This window comes from Maylandia zebra, linkage group LG17 (genome assembly GCF_041146795.1).
Source record: "Maylandia zebra isolate NMK-2024a linkage group LG17, Mzebra_GT3a, whole genome shotgun sequence".
Classification (NCBI taxonomy): Eukaryota; Metazoa; Chordata; class Actinopteri; order Cichliformes; family Cichlidae; genus Maylandia; species Maylandia zebra.
The window spans coordinates 18,538,143-18,558,482 of record NC_135183.1 but is presented as its reverse complement, the minus strand read 5'-3'; the positions used below and the strand labels follow the sequence as shown (position 1 = coordinate 18,558,482).

General features: G+C 41.7%; 2 protein-coding genes across 7 annotated transcripts; one reads left to right on the top strand and one right to left on the bottom strand.

Annotated features, from left to right (window-relative positions):
• The first annotated feature begins 1,129 nt into the window (after positions 1–1,129).
• LOC105941228 (overexpressed in colon carcinoma 1 protein) lies at positions 1,130–10,510 on the top strand. Of its 5 annotated transcripts, none has more exons than XR_013093866.1 (7): positions 1,130–1,279; positions 3,471–3,495; positions 3,613–3,648; positions 3,863–3,939; positions 4,675–4,752; positions 5,768–5,860; positions 7,652–10,510. XR_013093866.1 is itself a non-coding variant. In XM_076876012.1 (6 exons), exons 1-5 carry the CDS (start codon positions 1,210–1,212, stop codon positions 5,815–5,817), a joined length of 258 nt encoding a protein of 85 aa, XP_076732127.1. In that variant the 5' UTR covers positions 1,130–1,209; the 3' UTR covers positions 5,818–5,860; positions 7,652–10,510. The 5 variants fall into 5 exon arrangements, 3 of the variants coding, with proteins under 3 accessions (XP_076732127.1, XP_023008616.1, XP_076732126.1); XR_013093865.1 differs by having other exon boundaries at positions 7,558–10,510; XM_076876012.1 differs by lacking the exon at positions 4,675–4,752.
• Positions 10,511–11,614: 1,104 nt separating this feature from the next.
• On the bottom strand, positions 11,615–17,907 carry dclre1c (DNA cross-link repair 1C, PSO2 homolog (S. cerevisiae)). Of its 2 annotated transcripts, none has more exons than XM_004564837.3 (15): positions 17,401–17,907; positions 17,258–17,309; positions 16,855–16,939; positions 16,698–16,757; positions 16,516–16,571; positions 15,750–15,851; positions 15,511–15,583; positions 15,081–15,221; positions 14,611–14,712; positions 14,254–14,390; positions 14,116–14,170; positions 13,592–13,680; positions 13,332–13,429; positions 13,005–13,079; positions 11,615–12,772 (listed from the first exon to the last, which is right to left on the bottom strand). In XM_004564837.3, exons 1-15 carry the CDS (start codon positions 17,507–17,509, stop codon positions 12,147–12,149), a joined length of 1,860 nt encoding a protein of 619 aa, XP_004564894.3. In that variant the 5' UTR covers positions 17,510–17,907; the 3' UTR covers positions 11,615–12,146. The 2 variants fall into 2 exon arrangements, with proteins under 2 accessions (XP_004564894.3, XP_004564893.3); XM_004564836.3 differs by having other exon boundaries at positions 11,615–12,775; positions 17,401–17,906.
• Between the last annotated feature and the right edge of the window lie 2,433 nt (positions 17,908–20,340).

Sequence of the window (20,340 nt, the reverse complement as noted above, 5' to 3'; positions counted from 1 at the left end):
GTATGTGTCGGATGAAAGCCTGGTGGATGTAGCCAGCATGACGTCATCTTTGCAGCCTGAGCGTTAGCATTGATGGCGTCGGCCATGTTGAATTTTTAAGCAGAAGCCTTACAGACAGCGCTCAGCTGCAGCTGCACATTATTTTAAACAAAATCCAAAAAGATGCATTATAAAATAAATTTGCTCTCTGAACAGCTGTTATGAAGAGAACTGTCCACAGAGGTTAAAACAGTTTGTTTATTCTGCTGTAGCCCTCAAGTGGTCATTATAGGAACTGCAGCTTTGGCTTCATTTTGCAGGTCTGAAGGTTGTTTGTTTCAGACCTGCAGAGAAAGAGTGTTTTCATCAGTGAACATACAATAGAGCTTGTAATTCCAAATTATTCACCCTTAAGACATCCTTCCTTCCTTTAATTTTTAATTGTTCTGACCTGTTTCTCTGGTTCACTCTAATGCAGCCGCTGAAGGAGCGTATCATCCTTGTTTTATTATAGTAGCAAAATCTTATCATCAAATCTTCCAAACTCGGCACGCTGAAACTTTTTGGTGAAGATGAAAAACTCTCAGCACGAGTCCAGAAGTCATTTTCCACTTCCTGCTGGAGACGGCGGGAACAATAAATTATTTCCTGAAAGTCACTTTGCTGTCGCCTGTAATTGAGGTGAGAGCAGCAACGAGGCTGGATGTGAGGTTAGAGTGTGGGTGGCATGACTCATTGTAGGTTTAAGCACAGAAGGAGCAGTGAGGACGGAGGCTGGAGGCCAAGAACAATAATAAAAGTACTTCCGAACAGACTGCTTTCTTCTCGACAACAGCTGACGTCAAGAGCCAGACACCACAGATCCAACCTGCTCAGGGAACGCTAAACACTCTTCTGTCACCGCTTTCCTCTAATCCTGTTTCAGCTCCATTTGAGCAGAAATGCACCAATTAAATCAATTCTAGCTGACTTTGATCTGCTTCCTCCAAAACTGCGCAGAGATTTTAAAGCACACACACTCTGAAACACACACTTGAAGTTCTACTCCCTCAGCAGCAGGGGTCAACACACTCTCCGTCTCTCCTCCCTCCCTCCCTCCCTTGCCATCATCTAATCCTCTCTATACTGGGAGCTTCAGCTGAGAGTAAGAGCGAGATAAGAGACGTTTTTGTCCTCACTCTTCTCGCTCCATTTCTCCTCTCGCTACTGTTTTTTCCTTTTCTTTCTGAAATGGGATGTGGAAATTCCTCTCCAGCCAAACACATGACTAACAACAACAGCAGCAGCAACCGCAGCAGAGGTGAGGACACTGAAAAACTGAACATATTGTTAGTCATATGGAGCAGCTGGCAGGTTTAAGGTGTCTTATTTTGCTTTTAGAGTTACTAAAGGTGCTTTAGTAACTTTTTTATGTCCTGCAGGTGTTAGCGGTCCAGTCTGTAGAGTTTTTGACTTTGGAAGCTGTAGGAGGTGAAAGCAGAGTCCACGTCTGTCTGCTCAAAATCAATTAAAGTTTTCAGGGATTTCTGACACTCCTGGAAACGCTGGAAAGCAATTCATCTGTAAGGTTTCAGTTGCAGTTTGTGGTGTTTTGCTGTTTCAAAGTTCACTTGTGCTTTTACTTAACTATAATTAAAAGCAATCAGGATTGACTGATTGTACTTTTTTATTGTTATCATTTGGGTTGTTTCAAAATAATTTAGTGTGTGATTTTAGTCATTGTGCATGTCTTCAGGATGGTTTTGTGAGTAATTTTCTGTTAGTGTCTGGTTTTTTTTATTATTATTATTTGTTTTCGGTCTCTTTCTGCTGATTCGTCTCCCATGTTGGTTGTTTTTAAGCGTCATGTGAGTCACTATCTGATGGACTGATATGTCTTTATCACTTACCTCATTTTCCATTTCATTTTGGGTTGGGTTTTTTTTTTTTTTTTCTTGTGCATTTTTTGAAACTCCTGGTTTGTTCTCTGAAGGGAGGGAGAATCATTTCCATTTGTTTATGTCTGTCTGGCTGTTTGTTAGAAGTCTAGCATCTGTGGTTTTCAAGATATTATGTTCAGGTTTTATCTGATGATCAATACCAATAACAGCTCGAGCTAATTTAATTTTGGTGAAAATCTAGTCGAGGTCACACCAGATGTACAAATCTGTAACAACTGTATATTACCCACAATTTTTCAAAGATCGTCTTCAAACTTCACAACATTATACGAGGTCTTGGAGAACTTGAGTAGTTAAGTTGGCTAAGGATTTGACCTTGATTGTTAGTGCCCAAGGTCAAAGTTGACCTTGAAAAAAAGAATTCAAGAAACAATATCGAGTAATGTATCATATTAAAGAGCATGGTGGGAGCCGTGCAACACACTTTTTCATTTTTTTAATAAGACATCCTATGATGTCATAGTGATGTCAAACTTTCACAGAGTCACACACTGCATGAATATAGATTAAAATCTCGAAGCCAGTTCTGCTCAGTCATCTGGGTAAAGATAATAAAAAATCTACCTTTTAAGTATATAGAGCGTCAAGGTCATAGGTCAATGGTCAGACATCAGTGTGGTTTTTAGAAAACAGGCTGATGTTGTCATGAAACAGTTATGATATAACCTTTGTGGGGTGGGTAGGTGGGGGTGGGTTGGTGTTGTCTTTGAACTAATTTGTCTCCCCCTGGTTGTTTTTTTTTTTTTTTTGTAATCTTGTTGTGTCTCCTTTTTGCTGTTGGGCATATTTGCTACTGATGCACATGTTATACAACAGTTTAATGTGAAATGCTTCACATTTTTATTCCCAATAAAATATTAGAATTATCTGAGGATTAAGTATGGGAACCTCATACCCTAAATTTTGAACATAAGAACATTGGAAAGGAAAAAATAAGGTAATGGCGAAGGGAACAAGGAAAGAAAGAAAGGAAACATGGAAGGACAGGAACAAGGAAGAAAAGGAAAAAGGAAGGAAACAAGGATTGCAAGAAGCAAATGAAGAAAAAGAAAAAAATAAAGGGAAGAAGGAAGGAAGGAAGGAAGGAAGGAAGGAAGGAAGGAAGGAAGGAAGGAAGGAAGGAAGGAAGGAAGGAAGGAAGGAAGGAAGAAAAGGACGGACGGAGAGAAATGAGAGGGAGAAACTTTTAATAATCAAGATTTAATGAGAAAAGTTTATAAAACACGACAGGAAGATGAATGTGTCAAAGTGTCAAAGATCATTTATCTGGTGAGGAAATTATTGGTGATTGTTGAGCTGTCACAGCTGTTTAAATCTGACTTTTGAAAAACAAATCATCAGTTTTTCCAATTTTACAAAGTTTTCACCACAAATACCCAAAGTAAAGTTTTCATGCCTGTCTACTTTCTCACTGTAGCTCTTTGCTCTAGATAAAACAAATACGGAATTTTCAGTGTGTGAAAATGTCAAAATTGGTTTTTTACAAAGTGATTTCAGTGAGCAGGAATGAATTTAACTCTCGATTGATCTCGTTTCTGTCACTGACTTCAGATCCTGCTGAGTTTTCATCAAAGCTGTGAGTAAAGTTTCAAACATATTTTCATCTTGAAACATGTCACTGTTGTTTGACCTTTCTCTCATGTTGTCTGTTAACATTAATCAGCTGACTCTGTGTGTGCGTGTGTGTCGACAGATCAGTTGAGTCAGTGCCAGAAGATGACAAACGGAAGTCAGTCATTCATTTTTGATTATAAAATCTTTTTATCTCATTCATCACAGCCATCCAATATATGTCTAATGAGCTGATCTGTGCAGCTGACTCTCTCTCTCTCTCTCTCTCTGTGTGTGTGTGTGTGTGTGTGTGTGTGTGTGTGTGTGTGTGTGTGTGTGTGTGTGTGTGTGTGTGTGTGTGTGTGTGTGTGTGTGTGTGTGTGTGAGATCAGGAACTATGGAGGTGTGTACGTGGGGTTGCCTACAGACCTGAGCAGCATACCCCAAGTCCAGATTGGCTCACTCAGAGGTAACACATCCACAGTATCAGCTGATAGCAATTTCATTTTTTTATACTTATACAGCACCATTTCACATCAGCAGTGATCTCCAGACACTTTCATAAGGGGTAGATTCTGCAACATCAGACTGAGAACTCCAATGATCTCACCCATGAGCAGCACCTGGTGAAAGTGAGGAGGAAGGACTCTTTTTAAACTGGATAAAATTCGTGTAGAGAACTCAGACTGTAGAACTAGTTTGTCTTTGCAGTTTAGCAACCTCAAGATATCCAGATCTAAGCTAATGTTTTCCCACGGGAATCTACTTTGGGACCTCTTTCATTTCCTATTTTTTGGATTTGAGTAAGGATGTTCAAGCAGAAAGACACCTCTAAGCTGATTCTCCCATTTATAGACATGTTTCATCTATCCCACAGCAATGTCACATTGCATTTCATTCATTTAAATTGGATTAACTTAAATGGTTTTCTACACCTGGACTTAGTTTCCAATGGTCTACAGCTGAAGTGCTTGCTAAATACAGTACTGTGCAAACGTTTTGAGCCACCCCTCATTTATTTGTTCTGATAGGAAAATGGGTGCAATTATTTATTTTATCGTCTGTATTCATTTCTGTATTCATTATTCCACCATACTCCAACACCAGTGGCTGATCACTGTTACACCTCTCTCCTGACCTCCTCTGTACATACTGATGACGATTAGAATCAAAACTTTCTGATTTGGGTTCATCTCTCCATCAGGTCTTAAATGGTTTCACGTAGTCCTACACCTCTACAGTTTATTCTTCTGGTTTAAGGACAAACTGCACTTCTGATGAGGTATGCAAGTCTTCAGCTATCAGTTCTTTGGGAATCACCTAGTTGGTGTAAAAATATTATTTTATGTCTGTTAAATTGTGTTATCTTTGGCATTTTTTGTAAACTGAACTAAATAAATGAAAATGAATGTGTCTCTGTAACAGGCTGCTAGTAACGAGGTGTCTAAAGATTGGTTTCTTGCTAAGTTGTCTCATGAGTTAGGTGGCTTTTTATGCTTAAATGATTAATAGGTCAGATTTCAGAGGCTTAACAAACAAAACAATTCCTCTGAAAATGTCCATGTACAAGAAGTGGACTGAAAATGAGGAAAAAAGAAGCCAATGTCCAAAGAAAAATTTTGAAAGAATTTTTCGCAGAAAACCTGGAGAACTACTGGTAAAGGGCACCTTCCAAGTCTGACTGCTTGGAAGGAATATATAAAGAAATGAGTGGTGGCTCAAGACTTTTGAACAGAACATAATGGAAGCTGTTTCAAAACCAGGCGTGTTCAAATCCAATAAACTGTGACATACAGGTGATCTAAACCAATTGAATATAATGACATAAATGATTACCAGACTAAGTCTGACCTCCTTTGACCTTGTATGAGTTTCTATGCTCTGCGTCCTGGTTTGTTTGCTGTGGGGTTATGATGGAGCTATTGTTCTGTTTTGAGTAGGAGCAAAGAAAATGAGTGCAATGCAAAGTCTGAACACATAAACAAGGAGGAACCACAGTGCCATAAACCTAATGTCTCTGCCCACATTATATCCCAAATATGATCAGAACTCATGACAAGTAAACAAGCACATCCTCAATTTCCTGTTGGATCTTCAGGGTCACGAGAGCCTGGGAGAGAGAGAACTCTGGGCACGCTGTGTGTTCGTTAGCGTTTTATTATTAATGTGTGTGTCTGTGTGTGTGTGTGTGTGCGATGTCAGCTCCGTATTATATAATGTAGTGATGCTACGAGTGCATTTAACATATTGTTTGAGTGTGTGTGGAAGTTAATTAATGAACTCATCCTCTGCTGCAGAGCCTCCGAGAGACTCGCTGTCCCTCAGGAAACCGCTGTGGGGGGACTGACTCTGGTTTTAATGAAGAGCCAAGCCTGTGCATGCTTCACTGTGTGAGTGACGACCTCCCCTGGTTCCTCTCCACAGTCTCATTAATGAGAGCTGAGATGTTACATCAGTGGTAAAAGGGCCAGTGTGTCTTTGCATTGTACAGTTTTTCCATCATGCACCATTAAAGAGTGATGTGGATCCTCAATTCAAGGCTCGGGCAGTATGATGATACATTAGGGTATTTAAAACATTTTAACGCAGCCAAAAAACAGATATGGACACAGTGTTATGCACTGTAGTGCATGAAAACACCATCAGAGGGCAGTAACACCGCAGCTGAGCTCAGTAAGCTGTGAAAGACTTGTGAACAAAGTATAAGAGGTGAACTGTTCAAGAGTAGTGTTAAAAAAAATATTTAAAAAAATAACAACATATATATAATAGGGATGGGTACCGGTATCCGGTGCCATAATGGAACCGGTTCTGACATAAACGGTAGTAGCCAGACTGAAAAGAAGCGCACATTTCGGTGCTTTATTTCGGTGCTTTTTTTCGGTGCTTTTTTTCCTGAGCTGTGATACACTTTAGATTCTAGCCAATCATTTTACGTTTCCGAGGATAGTAGGCGGGGCCAGGTACGTACGTTCTTTTATGCAGAGCTACAGATTAAAAATGTCCAAGGCGAAGCTGTCAAAAGTCTGGCTGTACTTCACAGCAAAAGATGCAAACTCAGCAGTCTGCAACAAGTGCTTTAAGCTGATACTGTGATACTGTCAAAGGAGGTAACACCTCAAATCCGATGAAACACCTGGCGACGCATAGCGGTTTTTTTTAAAAGCCCAGAAATGCGCCGTATTTGATAGCTTGCTGCAAGACCTCACACCGAGCACATCTACTGCGGGTGTGGTGCCCCCGACCGGAGTTTGCAACATCCCCCAAAAATACGAAGAGGAGAGTCCTGGCCCCTAGCCCTGCCAGTGTAGCAGAAATGATGACGGATGATGATGCAGCAGCAGCCGTTCTTCTCTGCGTGAGTAGCTTAATGTTGTTTGTGTGTAATTTACGTTGAGTAGGCTAACCACGTTCTTACATTAATGCATGTAAGGTGAACTAGCAAACATCATCATAGCTACATGCGGCTGTCTTCTTGTTTGATGGCAGATACTCCCTTCACCCTGGCCAAAAAGGCTAAAATGACCAAAGAAAAAGTGGGAAACGGCTAAACATGAGAAGTTTTTGGATAAAGTTTGTGTTTTTTTCCATTGTCTAAGCACTGCTTCCAACCAAGAGTGATACCATATATGCCCCATAGCTGCAGAAAAGTCTAACATTGTTATCTTTTTACAAAAAAAACAGCTGAACATGAGAGGTTTTTGGACCAATTTTGTGTTCTCCATTCTTTAAGCACCGGTTTGAGCACCGTTTAAGCACCGGCACCGTTTCAAAAGTACCGGTTTGGCACCGGTATCGGATAAAACCTAAACAATACCCATCCCTAATATATAAAATATAGAAAAACTGTTTTTTATACTTTATACTGTATGTGTAAGGTATAAAAATAAAATGACACCAGTAAAGACCTGAAAAGTATGGAAAAACACACTTTGAAATATAAAGACATGGCAAACAGACTAAAATAAGAAAGAAAATACCAGTAATGACCTTTAGGTCACACTGACATCCAAACTAAGAGCTCTGTATAGATTGAATGCTGCCCATCGAAGCCTATTTCAGTCTGTGCTTCTCTGTGAACTGATAGGTACAGAGGAAGAATGACACAGTGTGAGAGAGTTTGTCGAGTGAGGAAAAAGAAACCCTGCAGGCGTTCATCAGCTCCTCTGTGTTGTCATCAGGAACCCACCGAGTCTCCACTGAGCAGCAGCAGCACCCAGCAGAGCCAATTTCATCTCTCAGCGTCCCCTCAGAGGCTTGAATGGGATCAACTCCACCTGATTCAGCTGACTGCGGCGACCCTGACAAACTGGTTAGAGAGTCCGGACGTAGATTTGGACCTGGACATTCAAATTGGTCACAGTTTGCTGCTCAGGCGACGTAACGCTGCAGGCTTTTTATTCCAGGCAGATGCACCAGTGGGAGCTCAGCATTTGGCCTCATTGGAGTGATTGGTAGCTGTCATCTGTCCCTATTACTTTTGTTCAGTTTTTGTGAATATTATGGCATAGCTCCTCTTGTCATTGAAAAATTAAGTCATTAGGTATGCTTTATATGTTTTTGTATTGTCAGCCAATGGCTTCAAGATTTTTGAATGATTCACGTGAGATTAAACTGCTCACAGAACACGATATGCAGCTTACAGCTCAGTCACATTAGAGGAAAAAGGATGGCAACCTTCTGGCAGATAGGGAAATTTGTTAGTTGAATTGTTTGTTGCAAACTAAAAGACTACCCATAAGTTAAGCATACAACACTCTCAACCTCTGGGCAATTACATTTGATCCCAATGCAATTGCACAGGTAGCCTTGTGGGATGGAACCTGTCGGCAAACATCTTGATGTATGCTCAATCATCCAGATAAGTAAATCCCCAAAAGTTGATTCTGTTTTTCTGGATGTAGTGTTTTCAGTGGGAGAAACTTTTCTTTACCCATCCAAGTGAGTTCTTCAGTCTCAGCTGACTGCAGGTTTCCCCAACCTTATAAACAGTATGGTACTCAGTGGTCTTCAATCGTGATTTTTGATCAGTGGTTGTTGTCATGAGAATTTGCATATTAATGATTAACGAACTGACCTCACAGCCCATTGTTACTTCAGTGGTGCTAGTTTCAGTCATTATGCAAATGTATTGTCTATAAGGTTGGAGAAACCTGCAGTCAGTCACTTGGATGAGTGACGAAACGTTTCTCCCACTGAAAACGCTACGTCCAGATGAACAGAATCAACTTTTGGCGACTGTCTACAAACAGTTGCAGTTTGACTCAGACTGTCTGCAGTTGCTCTTGGATTGATTGGCGAAGGTTTGCAAATAATTTGACCGATTGCCAATACAATGCTATCATTCAGTCATTTTGCACCACTTAGTGCAATTCATCTGCAATGCATCTCAAAGCAGCACAGGACTCAGCTGGTTGCAGAATGGTTATGTTCCTAATACCAGGTTGCTCAGCGCCTGTTTCATTCTGCTGTTAAATTGCCGTCCTGCAGCAACTACGTCACTATTTGTGGAAGATTTTCTGTTTGAAGTCTATGAAGTGCCTATGTGGCAACAGATTTTTAATGCTTCACTACAGTTAACTGCCTTATCAGCACAGACTGCATGTAATTGGCAACTTCAGCCCATCTTATTTTCATGATTTCATTTTAAAGTTCACTGCACACGGCCACAGTAATGCTGGCCTTGCTGTGGACTCCAACCAAACTTTGGCATACTATGACGTAAATGTTGCCTTCTCCAGTTGTTGTAACCACAGATGTAAACTATAAAGAATGGGCATGGCTCCCCAGGAACAAGAAGTGGAATATACCTGCATTCTTTCTTATGGCCAGCAGGGGGCAACCCATCTTGTAGGGGAAAATGAAGTTTAGGGGAAATTGCTCCACTTCACACTTCCTTTATGACTTGCTGATGATTTTATGGTCTCAGGTGCAAACCTAAAGTTTGACTGAATAAAACATGATGGTCATTTTATATAGGTTTTGATCCGCTTGGGGTAAAAATGGTGCAGTCTACAACCTGTGAGTAAGAAGTTGCTGTCTATCTTACATGAATAATACCTTAGTTACCTAAAAACCATACTATACAAGTTCAAGGAAATTCCCTGGAATTTATACGCCTCCTCAGAGTATTCACACATAAATGAAACTGAGCAGGAAACCTGCCGTCATCCAGCTTCAGTGGTGCCGGTGTTGTGCCAAAAAATGATTGCCTGCCAAAAACTGATTTCCAATGTTTGCGTGTTTTTTTTGTTGTTTTTTTTATGTGTAATATCGTTATGTATGTTGCTAAATAGACTTTGGTGAACAGGTATTACAAAGGGGTTATATATAAAATTTAAAAAAATTACCTGTTTCTCAAGTATCTTTGTGACTGTGTTACTGCACTTACATTATAATCAATCAGCTCCCTTTTGTCCACTTAAAATATATTTACAGAACTATTTTCACATTTGTTGCAATTTCAGCTGTCCTCTTGGCCAGATTACTCTTAAAAGAGACATTTTTAAAGTCAACAATATTTTTTTAACTGCATACATAAAGGATACATAAAAGTCACTGCCAAAAAGTGATTGCGGCTTCTACCTTGTTACAGGAATGTTGTTTGTTGCTCAAGATAATGTGATATCATTCATGAGGGATACATTTGACATATGTTTCACATATTATACACCAACAAGTTATTTATAGCAGTTTAAATACAAGCAATCAGTTTTTGGCAAATACCGGAAATCAGTTTTTGGCACAACACCGGCTCTCTCCTTCTCCTCAAAGTTTCAGTGGACGACATCTTGATCCACATTCGGCAGTTATTATTTTGATTTTCTAATGCAGCTCTTCCAGCTTCTAAAATGTGAAAATCTGCCACAAATCTTTGATGTTGGGCAAAGTGTGGTGGTAGTCGTGATGAAAAATTTTCTAGCATTCACTGTAAACCTTATGAACTGCATTCATTTATGGTGTTAATTACCTTTGAGTTTTAGATCAACTGTAAAAAGCTTTTTTGTTTCTGTCTGTAAATAAATCAGACGACCATGTGTCTAAAGCCATCAGGAGAAAACCAGCAGTTAAGTTCACTTTTAACCCTCCGTGTTATATGTTGGAAGCACGATACAGACAATAACTGTCCGACTGTCGCTCTGACAGTCGATAATTATTTTTTCTGAGTTCCAAGTAGATTTTATGAAGCATGTAATTTTCGAAGGACAAAAGCTTCAGGTAAGTTGGTTCCTTTCCTTTATTTCCACTGTGGCTTCTGGAGAAACAGAGGAAAACTCCAGGGCTGGAAAGATAAGGGAGTTAATCTGATCCATGTATGTGTTTGGACCATGGAAAGAAGCCAGAGTACTTGGAGATATCCATCCAGATAATAGGTGGAGCACAACTCCACACATCAGGACAAAGGCTGGATTCAAACTCCAGCAGCGGTACTCAGCACTGTGCAAAAGTGCTGAAACGTAGAAAAAAAAGCACTTGAACACACTGAGTGAATAAGGCTGGTAGCAAAAAAGTCCTTTGAGTGAGAGTCCTCACTTGGTTACCTGCTAAATTAGCCTAGAAACTAGAATCATTGGTCAGACAGTTGCATTAAAAATTCTTCAACAGCACCAACAAGGTGCAGACGTCCAGTTCTGGGACTTCAGTAAGCTGAAGTGAAGCTGAGCAGATAGCTAGCAGCTGTTTCACATGCAGCTGGAAAAACCTGGTTTAAAGCTAAATGATTCCAACTCAGTTTCTATAGAGTAAAGATTTGCTTTATTATTGTTATACAGAATATATTTGTAGTTTTGGAATTTTTGATGATGTCATCATGGATAGTGATTCAGTTTGAGCTGCAGTGTATTACACAACCACAGCTTTGGTCGAGCAGTTCTTCCACTTATTTTAGGAATTATTGGGGGAAAAAACTCGCAATGTCTGGCATTCTTACTGCTTTTTCCCATCAAACACAACATTTGCCTCTGTCAGTGCGCCCCAGGGTGGCTGTGGTTACAATGTAGCTTGCCATCACCGGTGTGTGAATGTGTGTGTGAATGGGTGGATGACTGGATGTGTAAAGCGCTTTGGAGTCTTTAGGGACGAGTAAAGTGCTATATAAATACAGGCCATTTACCATTTTGATTTGAATAATCAGCCATAACACCTGAGTTAAAAATAAATATTTTATTTGTTTCTGGAACAAAACTTTAGCTTTAATGCAGAACAAACCACAAACTGCCAGCAGAGAGGGAACGAGTGTCAGCTGTGACCTGCACAGGTGCAAGAATCCACCAATAGGCTTAAAGTGCGCAGGAACGAGTGTGTGGTTTAACAAACTGAAGTCTGTGGGGTTTGGAGGCCAACACTGACGCTGGAGGAGAGGACGTTTCAGCTCAGCCTGCAGAAGGAATGTGACAGCTTAAGGGTCTAAGTGAGAACGACAGGTCTGAAGAAAATTACGTTAAAGTTTGGTCTATTTATGCTCTCTAATTAGGCTGAGAAACTCTTCATGCTGGAAGCAGGTACTGAATGCATGTTAACCTCTCCTCCTGCCCCAGTGTGCTAGTGGGGGATCTCAGAGCTGGAGGTTCGTCACTAAAACGGAGGTAGCTGTGTGGTTTGCTTGTTTTGGCCTCGTCCGGCTGCTTTTTAAGGCTTTACTTTTCTAGTTTGCACAGTTTTTTTAGGAGCTCCCCATTAATGTTCGGTCCTGTAGTCCAGAGCCCTGATGTCCTCTCCTGCAGCCAGCTTCCTGTACAACTGAGACAGCTCATCACGCCGCGGCACCTTCGACTCCGGCGTGCAGGGAATATCAAAGTCTGACGACTGCTGAGACTCCGATTGGATAATTCCATCATCCCCCTCCTCCCTCTGCTTCTGCCCATCCAGCTCTGGTTGGATGATCAGGGTGTCGGGTAAACACGAGTCCATGTTCTGAGAGGAATGATTGGACTGCGAGCCGGACAGTGTCAGGCTGAAGCCATCGGGGGCAGTTTCTTCGTCGCTGAACAGATCGGGTGTCTGCGAGCCCGTCATCTCAGAGCAGCAGGACTGTGGTTGGCTCCTGAGGCTGTTCTGGCTGTCGGTCAGAGTCTCGGTGGTGAAGAAGTCCTCCCACCTCGGAGGCTGAGATGAAATGTCCTCCGGCTGTCCGGCTCCAACCTTTTCCTCGTCACCTTGCTGCTCCTCCTCCTCCTCCTCCTCCTCGCCGTTGGACTCAGTGCAGTCGACGTAGTTATGAGCAGCAGGCTGGGCATCGGTAATGGTCAGCGGTAAAGACTCCTCCACACACACAGGGAGTGCTGTTGTTTCGAGAGTTCCCTCTACTTATAGAACAAAAGAAACAAAATCAAACAAACAGTAACAGTGAAGTACTCAGGGCAAAAAAATACTGCAACATGACATCACTTCCTGTCGTGACATTCATATCCTACAGCGCTCAGGAAAATTAAAGGGCCTACTCGATCATCTCAGCTGAACTTCCTCAGACCCCGTGAATCCATTTCAGCTGCTTTGGTGCAAATCAAAGTGACAGCAAGTAACTTGCAGACTTACCTTTTTGTACTCCCAACTTCTTCCTCACTGGTGCCACATCGAGCCCATCAAACAGCTCATCATCGCTCTCTGAGTCTGAACACACAAACACACATCAGCCTTGTTTTAATGACTGGTCTATCTTATTGAAGCAACACAACACATTCCTGCCTGTTGTTCAAACGCTTATAAAAGCGTCGCCTCCTGTGTTTGTGTGAAGAAGCTGAATGAAGGGCAACGCGTGAGAGGCAAACACGGGGCCAAGCAGTGATCTGTAAACAAGCGTGTGGCGGCAGGCCCGCGTGCTGTTATGGAGAGCACCTGTCATTACGAGTGTGTTTGTGTTACCACAAGTAGGTCGCTGCACCCTGCTGCGTTTGAGGACTCCCAGAGGTTTGTAAACAAACGCCGCCTCATCAGACTGCTTCCTGCACATCAGCTTCAACCTGATCAGACATGCAGAAATGGCGTCGTGTTAAACTGTTAGATTGTTGAATAAAGACAGCAGTAAAACCTTTTAAAGTTACCACAAGTTACATTTGATTATAAATCAAGTAAAAGTAAGTTTAGACTTTTACATTTGTACAATTAAAATGAAGTTGACTCACATCTGTGTGACTTCAGTCAGTGTTCGACCAATGGGGATGACACTGGGGTAGATGTTCACCGGCTGGAGGTATGACAGGAAGTCCTTAATCTGAAAATCAGGAGAAGCATAGCAACAGAAACAACATGAAGTCCTTTTAAAGTGGACTACTCTTCCAGCTTTGACTCTGATACAGCAGCTTTGCATGATTCACAGTTCAAAATAATTCTTACTGATATCATAGTAGTTCTTAGTGCAGTCTTCTTCTGATTGGCTGCCCCTCATAAACAAAAGGTTTGAACAGCAAATGGGTGGGGCTTTGGTTTCATTGTCCAAACAGAAATGAACATGGCCTCAAACATCAGCACTGATGCGACACAAGTATATATCTACTCATCATGGGCAAGGAATATTGAGATAATTTTGGGTTTTTAATTCTCCGAACTGTTTTCCGAACCAGAATGGAGTGATTGTTTAGCACACATCTTTAATGACTTCAAACAAGAAGGTCCAAATACAATACTGTGTGAGTGGAAGTGCGTTTACCTCGGAGTAGGAGGAGTGGAAGCTGAAACAGGCTCGGTATGAACTGCCTCCTGTCCTGCATAAACACACAAAAATACATTTGGAGCACAAAACCAGACTTTATTTCTAGTGAGTGCATGACGCTGGAGCTGTTCTTACTTTATTATGACGCTGGTCTTCTTGGTTCTTTCTCCAAACCACATCGTGGACGGTTTGATGCTGATGATGCGAAGAGGCGTCCCATCAGCAGCCGTGCATCCACACGGCAGCCGATTTCCTTGGAAAAACTCTTCATCCTACAAACAAAAATCCCAGATAAAAACGTAGTGTCGCAGGAACAGAAAGAATGAAAGAAGAAAAGATTTAGGTTTTGTATCAGAAGTGGAAATGGTTCATTATCATAAACGCAGAACTACCACAAAGTTGTTTTTCAGAAATATTGAGGTTCAGGAAAACAAATCTAAACTTCTGAAGTAAAGGAACCACGAATTTGTTTGTGAGAGACTAAAACGGGACCTTTGGGTGTCGACAAGCGTGTATCTGAGTCCTGCGGTCGGTTGTCACGTAGCTTAGGATCTCCGGCATCTTCTTGAACATCGCCAGAGTGTTGACGTGGATCTGCAGGAAAAACAGTGGACTTCATGTTACAGTGATGATTATGAGGTTAATATTTCCATCCATGCATCAGTTTCTCCCCATATTTGATGTCTGTGGTTTACCAGCTACTGAAGTTTTACCCACCATGCCTCTAAACTTTTCATTAATAAATACTCAATGTAGCTTCCATAAGTGTGTTTTAACATGTTTTATTTTATCTTATTTTTTATTTTACTTTGCTTATGCTATTTGTATATGTACAGCACTTTGTGAACCCTTGTTTTATGTGAAAGTGCTTTATAAATAACGCTGGTATGGTATGGTATGGTATGGTATGGTATGGTATGGTATGGTATGGTGATGAAGGAAAGAAGGCTGACAAAAGAGACCTGTGTGTTGAACTCCTCTCCCAGGTTGATAAACAGGTACTCGTATCCATACGCAGCTTTACAGTTGAGCCACACAACGTGATGAGGACTCTGACTGATCCAGTTTCCAACCAACTCAGAGATTCCGGATAAACAGACCTCCTACGAACAAACAAACGAACACACCCACACACACACACACAGGCTCAAATACCGATTAAAATCATAGAAAACTGACTGCTTCTAATTCATCATAATCATCCTGAGTTATAACACAAGTTATAACAAACAAGATTTTTTAATGGAGGAAATGTCAGTGAGGTTATGACTTATTTACAATAAAAGGTTCATGTACTAAATATTAAGTTTGAGCGAGGTGTACTTAATGAACTGGCACCTGTCCCTGTGTGTTAACTGTATATCTCAGCAGTGACTGAAAACCAGCACGTACCCGCGATGGGATCTGGTAGAAGCGCGGGTCATAGAAGGTGGAGTCCAGATAGATGCTCTGAATGTCTTTGACCCTGTGAAGCGCGACACAGCGGCGTGAACTTAGTGCTCCAAAACAATCCGCATCTGAAGCTTACGTGAGCTGTCCAATCACAGCTCAAGAAGAAAATGCATTCCAGACACAGCGAATCAGAGAAACTCAGGATGAAACAAGGATGATGGCGATGTTTGGTGACTGACCTGCTGCCCGAGTGTAGGTGCTCCATTCTGGACACGTCTCCGACAGGCAACCTGAAGTCTCCTGTATACAACACGTTTCCATGGGAACCCTCAAACAGGAACCTGCGATACAAACAAACTACCAATTTGTTTGGTCTCCGATTTTCTCACCTGATCATGTGACCCCTTTAAAGTGTACACAGAACGCATTTTTGAATTCCTCGAAGTCACAGATGTTAAAGAGTGAAGTTTATTTAGCCGATTATGGAAAAATTAACAAAAACGGGAGCTTCAGACTGAGCAGGTGGGAGGGGAGGTGAAACTGAATTGTTTGTAGAAGAGATGTGTTTAAGTTCTCCTGGGTCTCCTGGTGTTTGTTATACTCTGTAACAAACCCACAAGGTTACATACTTTCTCTGTCAGTGCGCCCCAGGGTGGCTGTGGCTACAATGTAGCTTGCCATCACCAGTGTGTGAGTGTGTGTGTGAATGGGTGGATGACTGGTTGTGTAAAGCGCTTTGGGGTCCTTAGGGACTAGTAAAGCGCTATACAAATACAGGCCATTTACCATTTGACCCTGAAGTCACCTTATATCATATATTTCCTGACCAGCTGTAACAAAACCTCAATAAGTAAAAGATCAGAAGATCTAAACAATAGATTTCTCTGTGTGAGTTGTGTTCTGAGTTGTGATTAAAGTTTTGGGTGTTTTGTAAAGGATCCGCATGAAGCTTGGGAAAAGTGAAATCCTCCAAACATACAAATGTTGGTGGAAAATTAAACTCACATGACGGAGCCGGGACAGTGACCTGCTGGAAGCAACGTCACCACGACCTCTTCTTTCTGTCAGGGTTAAAAACAACAAACTCACACATATGGATGACAGGTTGCATCTACAGCTACATGTCTGACTTTTAGTAGTTTCAAATTCGACACAGAGCCAGACTCAAACCGATGAGCACCCAGTACCTCTCCTGATGCTTCGTCCACGAGAGAAATCTGAGTCGGGCTCTCGAGCTCAAGAGGAACCTGAACAGATGATTTAACAGGAGAGATAACTCACGTTATATATCTTCTGTTTAAATATTTAAAAAACAATCTGATAAAAGCAGAGATGTGTACTCACGATGTATTCCTCCCAAAAAGCGTACTTTGGATTGTTCAGCAGCAGCTCTTTGGTTACAAAGGAGCAGTAAAGCCTCACAGTGCGACTGCAAACAACAAATTTATATTCAGCCCTGAGTTACACGCTCATTAAAGCAGTGTTAGGTTTTAATTTCACAGCAGGAACAATTCATCTTTCCGATCAACCATGGGGCTGCTTGATGCCCATAACGCCCACAACAAGCAGCTGAACTGCACCCTGTGTGACATAGTAACGTTTCACAGTAAGTTTAAAAGATGGTAAATTAGTGCAGAAAGGTCACAATTGTAATTCTTCACCCGAAGTCTGAGACAAATCTCAACTTTGACTCAAATATCTGAGCATCACTGGATTAAATATCAGTTTAACAGCACCCAGGCTTCACCTGAACTGCAGCTTCCTCTTCAGCAGAGGTCCTTTCAGCCCTTTCATGTGATCTGTTCAGTGAAACAGAGAGGACACCCGCCATCAGGAGGCCACACATGTAATATGTACCGTTTCTAACAACTGTGCAGGTGCCAGGCTCACCTTTGTGACAGTGGGAGAGGAAATATGCCCGGGCATGTAGGTTCTCCCTGTCGAACCGGTCCAGAGAGATGGTGGGGTACTCCTTCATCCGACCCGCAAACGAACTCATCTTCACTGCGACTATTTTATTTCAGTTTCCTGTTAATTGTTCATGCGTACTTAACTTAACGAAACCAACATATTTTTATTCCCAATACCGGTTTGTTTGTTTGTCCCGCCCACGGAACTGAGCTCCCCTTCTTCGCTTTATTTTTAAGACCATTTAGCCAGTACTACCGCCACCCAGTGTCAACTCGAAGTCCTATATTCCTGTCGAGCTAGCGAACTCTTATCCTCTGGTATTTCATCAGAGTGCGTTTAAGATGTTCCAGTTTCTCATTTAACATTAATATAATTTTTCAGCCACCATCCCAGACTCTCTTTTCTTAATATTATTATCACCAGTGAGATGGCATGTCGTTTGTGGCCATCTAATGAAACTTTGTGACCGCTGCCCTCCAACGTAGAAGAAGAAAATTCATGGTTACCAGGTAACCAACAAGCGCAGGGTCCGTCCAAAAGTCGTCTACAGATCTTTTACTTCAAATAAATCGTTTTGGTATCCGTCGCGCGTCTGTTGGCAGAACTCCATTTAAAAAAGCCAAATTATAACATTTTTCTAAATGCAAATGAATTATATATTGTTATTTACTTGTTGTTGTTTTTTGTCTCGATCTTTCAGCATGGCTTACATATGGACATGACGTTTTTTCTCAGAATTCTCAGAATCAGAATCAGAAAGGGGTTTATTGCCAAATGTTGAGCAGGTTTACAACATTAGGAAATTGCTGCGGTGCTTCAGTGCAAACATAGTGTCATAAATAGCACTTAAATAGACATGAAAAAATAAAAGTAGGGATAAGAATTAAAAGTGCTACGTAGAGAGATATGTGCATGAGCTATACATGAGATATATACATGAGAATAAGAATTAAGAGTGCTACGTTGAAAGATATATACATGAGTGCAGGTGGTGATCAGTGCCAATCATGGAATGATGCAGTGACACAGCGTAGGGTCATGTGTTAGTAGTGGGAACAGTCATATGGTTATTGTTCATGTGTCCAACAGCAGAGGGGAAGAAACTGTTCTTATGGCGAGAGGTTCTGGTGCGAATGGACCGGCGCCTCCTGCCTGAGGGGAGCAGGTCAAACAGACTGTGTCCAGGGTGAGAAGGGTCAGCTGAGATCCGAGCTGCACGCCGCAATGTCCTGGAGGTGTACAGGTCCTGCAAAGATGGGAGTCTGCAGCCAATCACCTTCTCAGCAGAGCGCACAACACGCTGCAGTCTCTGTTTGTCCCTGATAGTGGCTCCAGCGTACCACACGGTGATGGAGGAGGTGAGGATGGACTCGATGATTGCAGTGTAGAACTGCATCATCGTCCGTGTTGGCAGGTTGAATTTCTTCAGCTGCCTCAGGAAGTACATCCTCTGCTGGGCTTTCTTAATGACGGAGGTGATGGTGGGCTCCCACTTCAGGTCCTGGGTGATGGTGGTACCCAGGAAGCGGAATGAGTCCACAGAGGTGATGGGGGTGTCAGTCAGGATGATGGGGGGGAGTGGGGCTGTGTGCTTCCTGAAGTCCACAATAATCTCCACTGTCTTCTGGGCATTCAGCACCAGGTTGTTGTGGCTGCACCAGGACACCAGGCGTTCAACCTCCCTCCTGTAGGCAGACTCGTCCCTGTCCGAGATGAGCCCAATAACGGTGGTGTCATCTGCAAACTTGATTAGCTTGACAGACTGGTGGGTGGAGGTGCAGCAGTTGGTGTACAGGGAGAAGAGCAGAGGAGAAAGAACACAGCCCTGAGGGGAGCCGGTGCTGATGGTCCGGGAGTCCGAGACATTCTTTCCCAGCCTCACGTGCTGCTTCCTGTCCGTCAGGAAGTCAGTGATCCACCGGCAGATGGGGTCAGGCACATTCATCTGGGAAAGCTTGTCTCGGAGATGGTCTGGAAGGATAGTGTTGAAGGCAGAGCTGAAGTCCACAAACAGGATCCTGGCATAGGTTCCTGGGGAGTCCAGATGCTGCAGGAACAAAACAATATGGCCACTTTTTTCCCCGGTGGCCTAATCCTCTTCCGTACTTACATGTAATACAAAAAGAAAAATGTAATAGTTTGGGGGGCTATCCCAGCTACGACCGAGAGGCAAAGGGTTTTAAATTATTTAAAATATTTTTAAAATAAAATGGAGCTTTTGGGATTATTTCAATGCCGATTACCGGAGGAACAGAATGATACGTTTAACATCTTCTGCAGTATCTAAGGAGCTACTTTTTAATAAAATCTAAAAAGAACTAAAATGATATTTAACCACTTTGTTAAGCCGATACCAGTTTTCAAGAAAGTCCAACAGAATATTTTTTATAGCATTAGTATATACATACATACACACTTACATAAATAATACAAACTTAAATTTACAAAATACAGTATTTAAAATCCTGCTTGTAGGTATTAAATCGACATGACTTACTTCCAGCAAAATCCGATAACTAGCGGGGAGATCTGTTTGTATGGGCTTAAAACCTGGGCCCTTGTGCTTTTGTTTACATCAGGCTGGAGCCTTACTGTGACCTGTCGTGTTCACTGATAACTGAGCCAAAGTCCATGTGCAGAGCGGAAGGACGCTGACTGCAAATCTGGAAAAACGGAGCACCAAAGAATACAGATCAGATATTTTAGTAATTCAATCATATATATATATATATATATATATATATATATATATATATATATATATATATATATAAAATCATATTCTTTAACAGATGAATTAATTCAGCACTGAGCACACAGTTTTCTAACCCTGTAAACCACCTGAGCTGATATAATATGAAAATAATAGGGTTTTTATTTCCACGAGAGTTAGACAGTAGTTAGAAAAACCGATTTAAT

Coding starts and splice junctions, on each gene's coding strand:
- LOC105941228 (XM_076876011.1), top strand. CDS start 1,210: ATGGGATGTGGAAATTCCTCTCCAGCCAAACACATGACTAACAACAAC. Junction 3,496..3,612: donor GCTGAGTTTTCATCAAAGCT/GTGAGTAAAGTT, acceptor GTGTGTCGACAG/ATCAGTTGAGTCAGTGCCAG. Junction 3,649..3,862: donor CCAGAAGATGACAAACGGAA/GTCAGTCATTCA, acceptor GTGTGAGATCAG/GAACTATGGAGGTGTGTACG.
- dclre1c (XM_004564836.3), bottom strand. CDS start 17,509: ATGAGTTCGTTTGCGGGTCGGATGAAGGAGTACCCCACCATCTCTCTG. Junction 16,940..17,257: donor AAGAGGAAGCTGCAGTTCAG/GTGAAGCCTGGG, acceptor TGTTGTTTGCAG/TCGCACTGTGAGGCTTTACT. Junction 15,584..15,749: donor CACCTACACTCGGGCAGCAG/GTCAGTCACCAA, acceptor CGCGCTTCACAG/GGTCAAAGACATTCAGAGCA.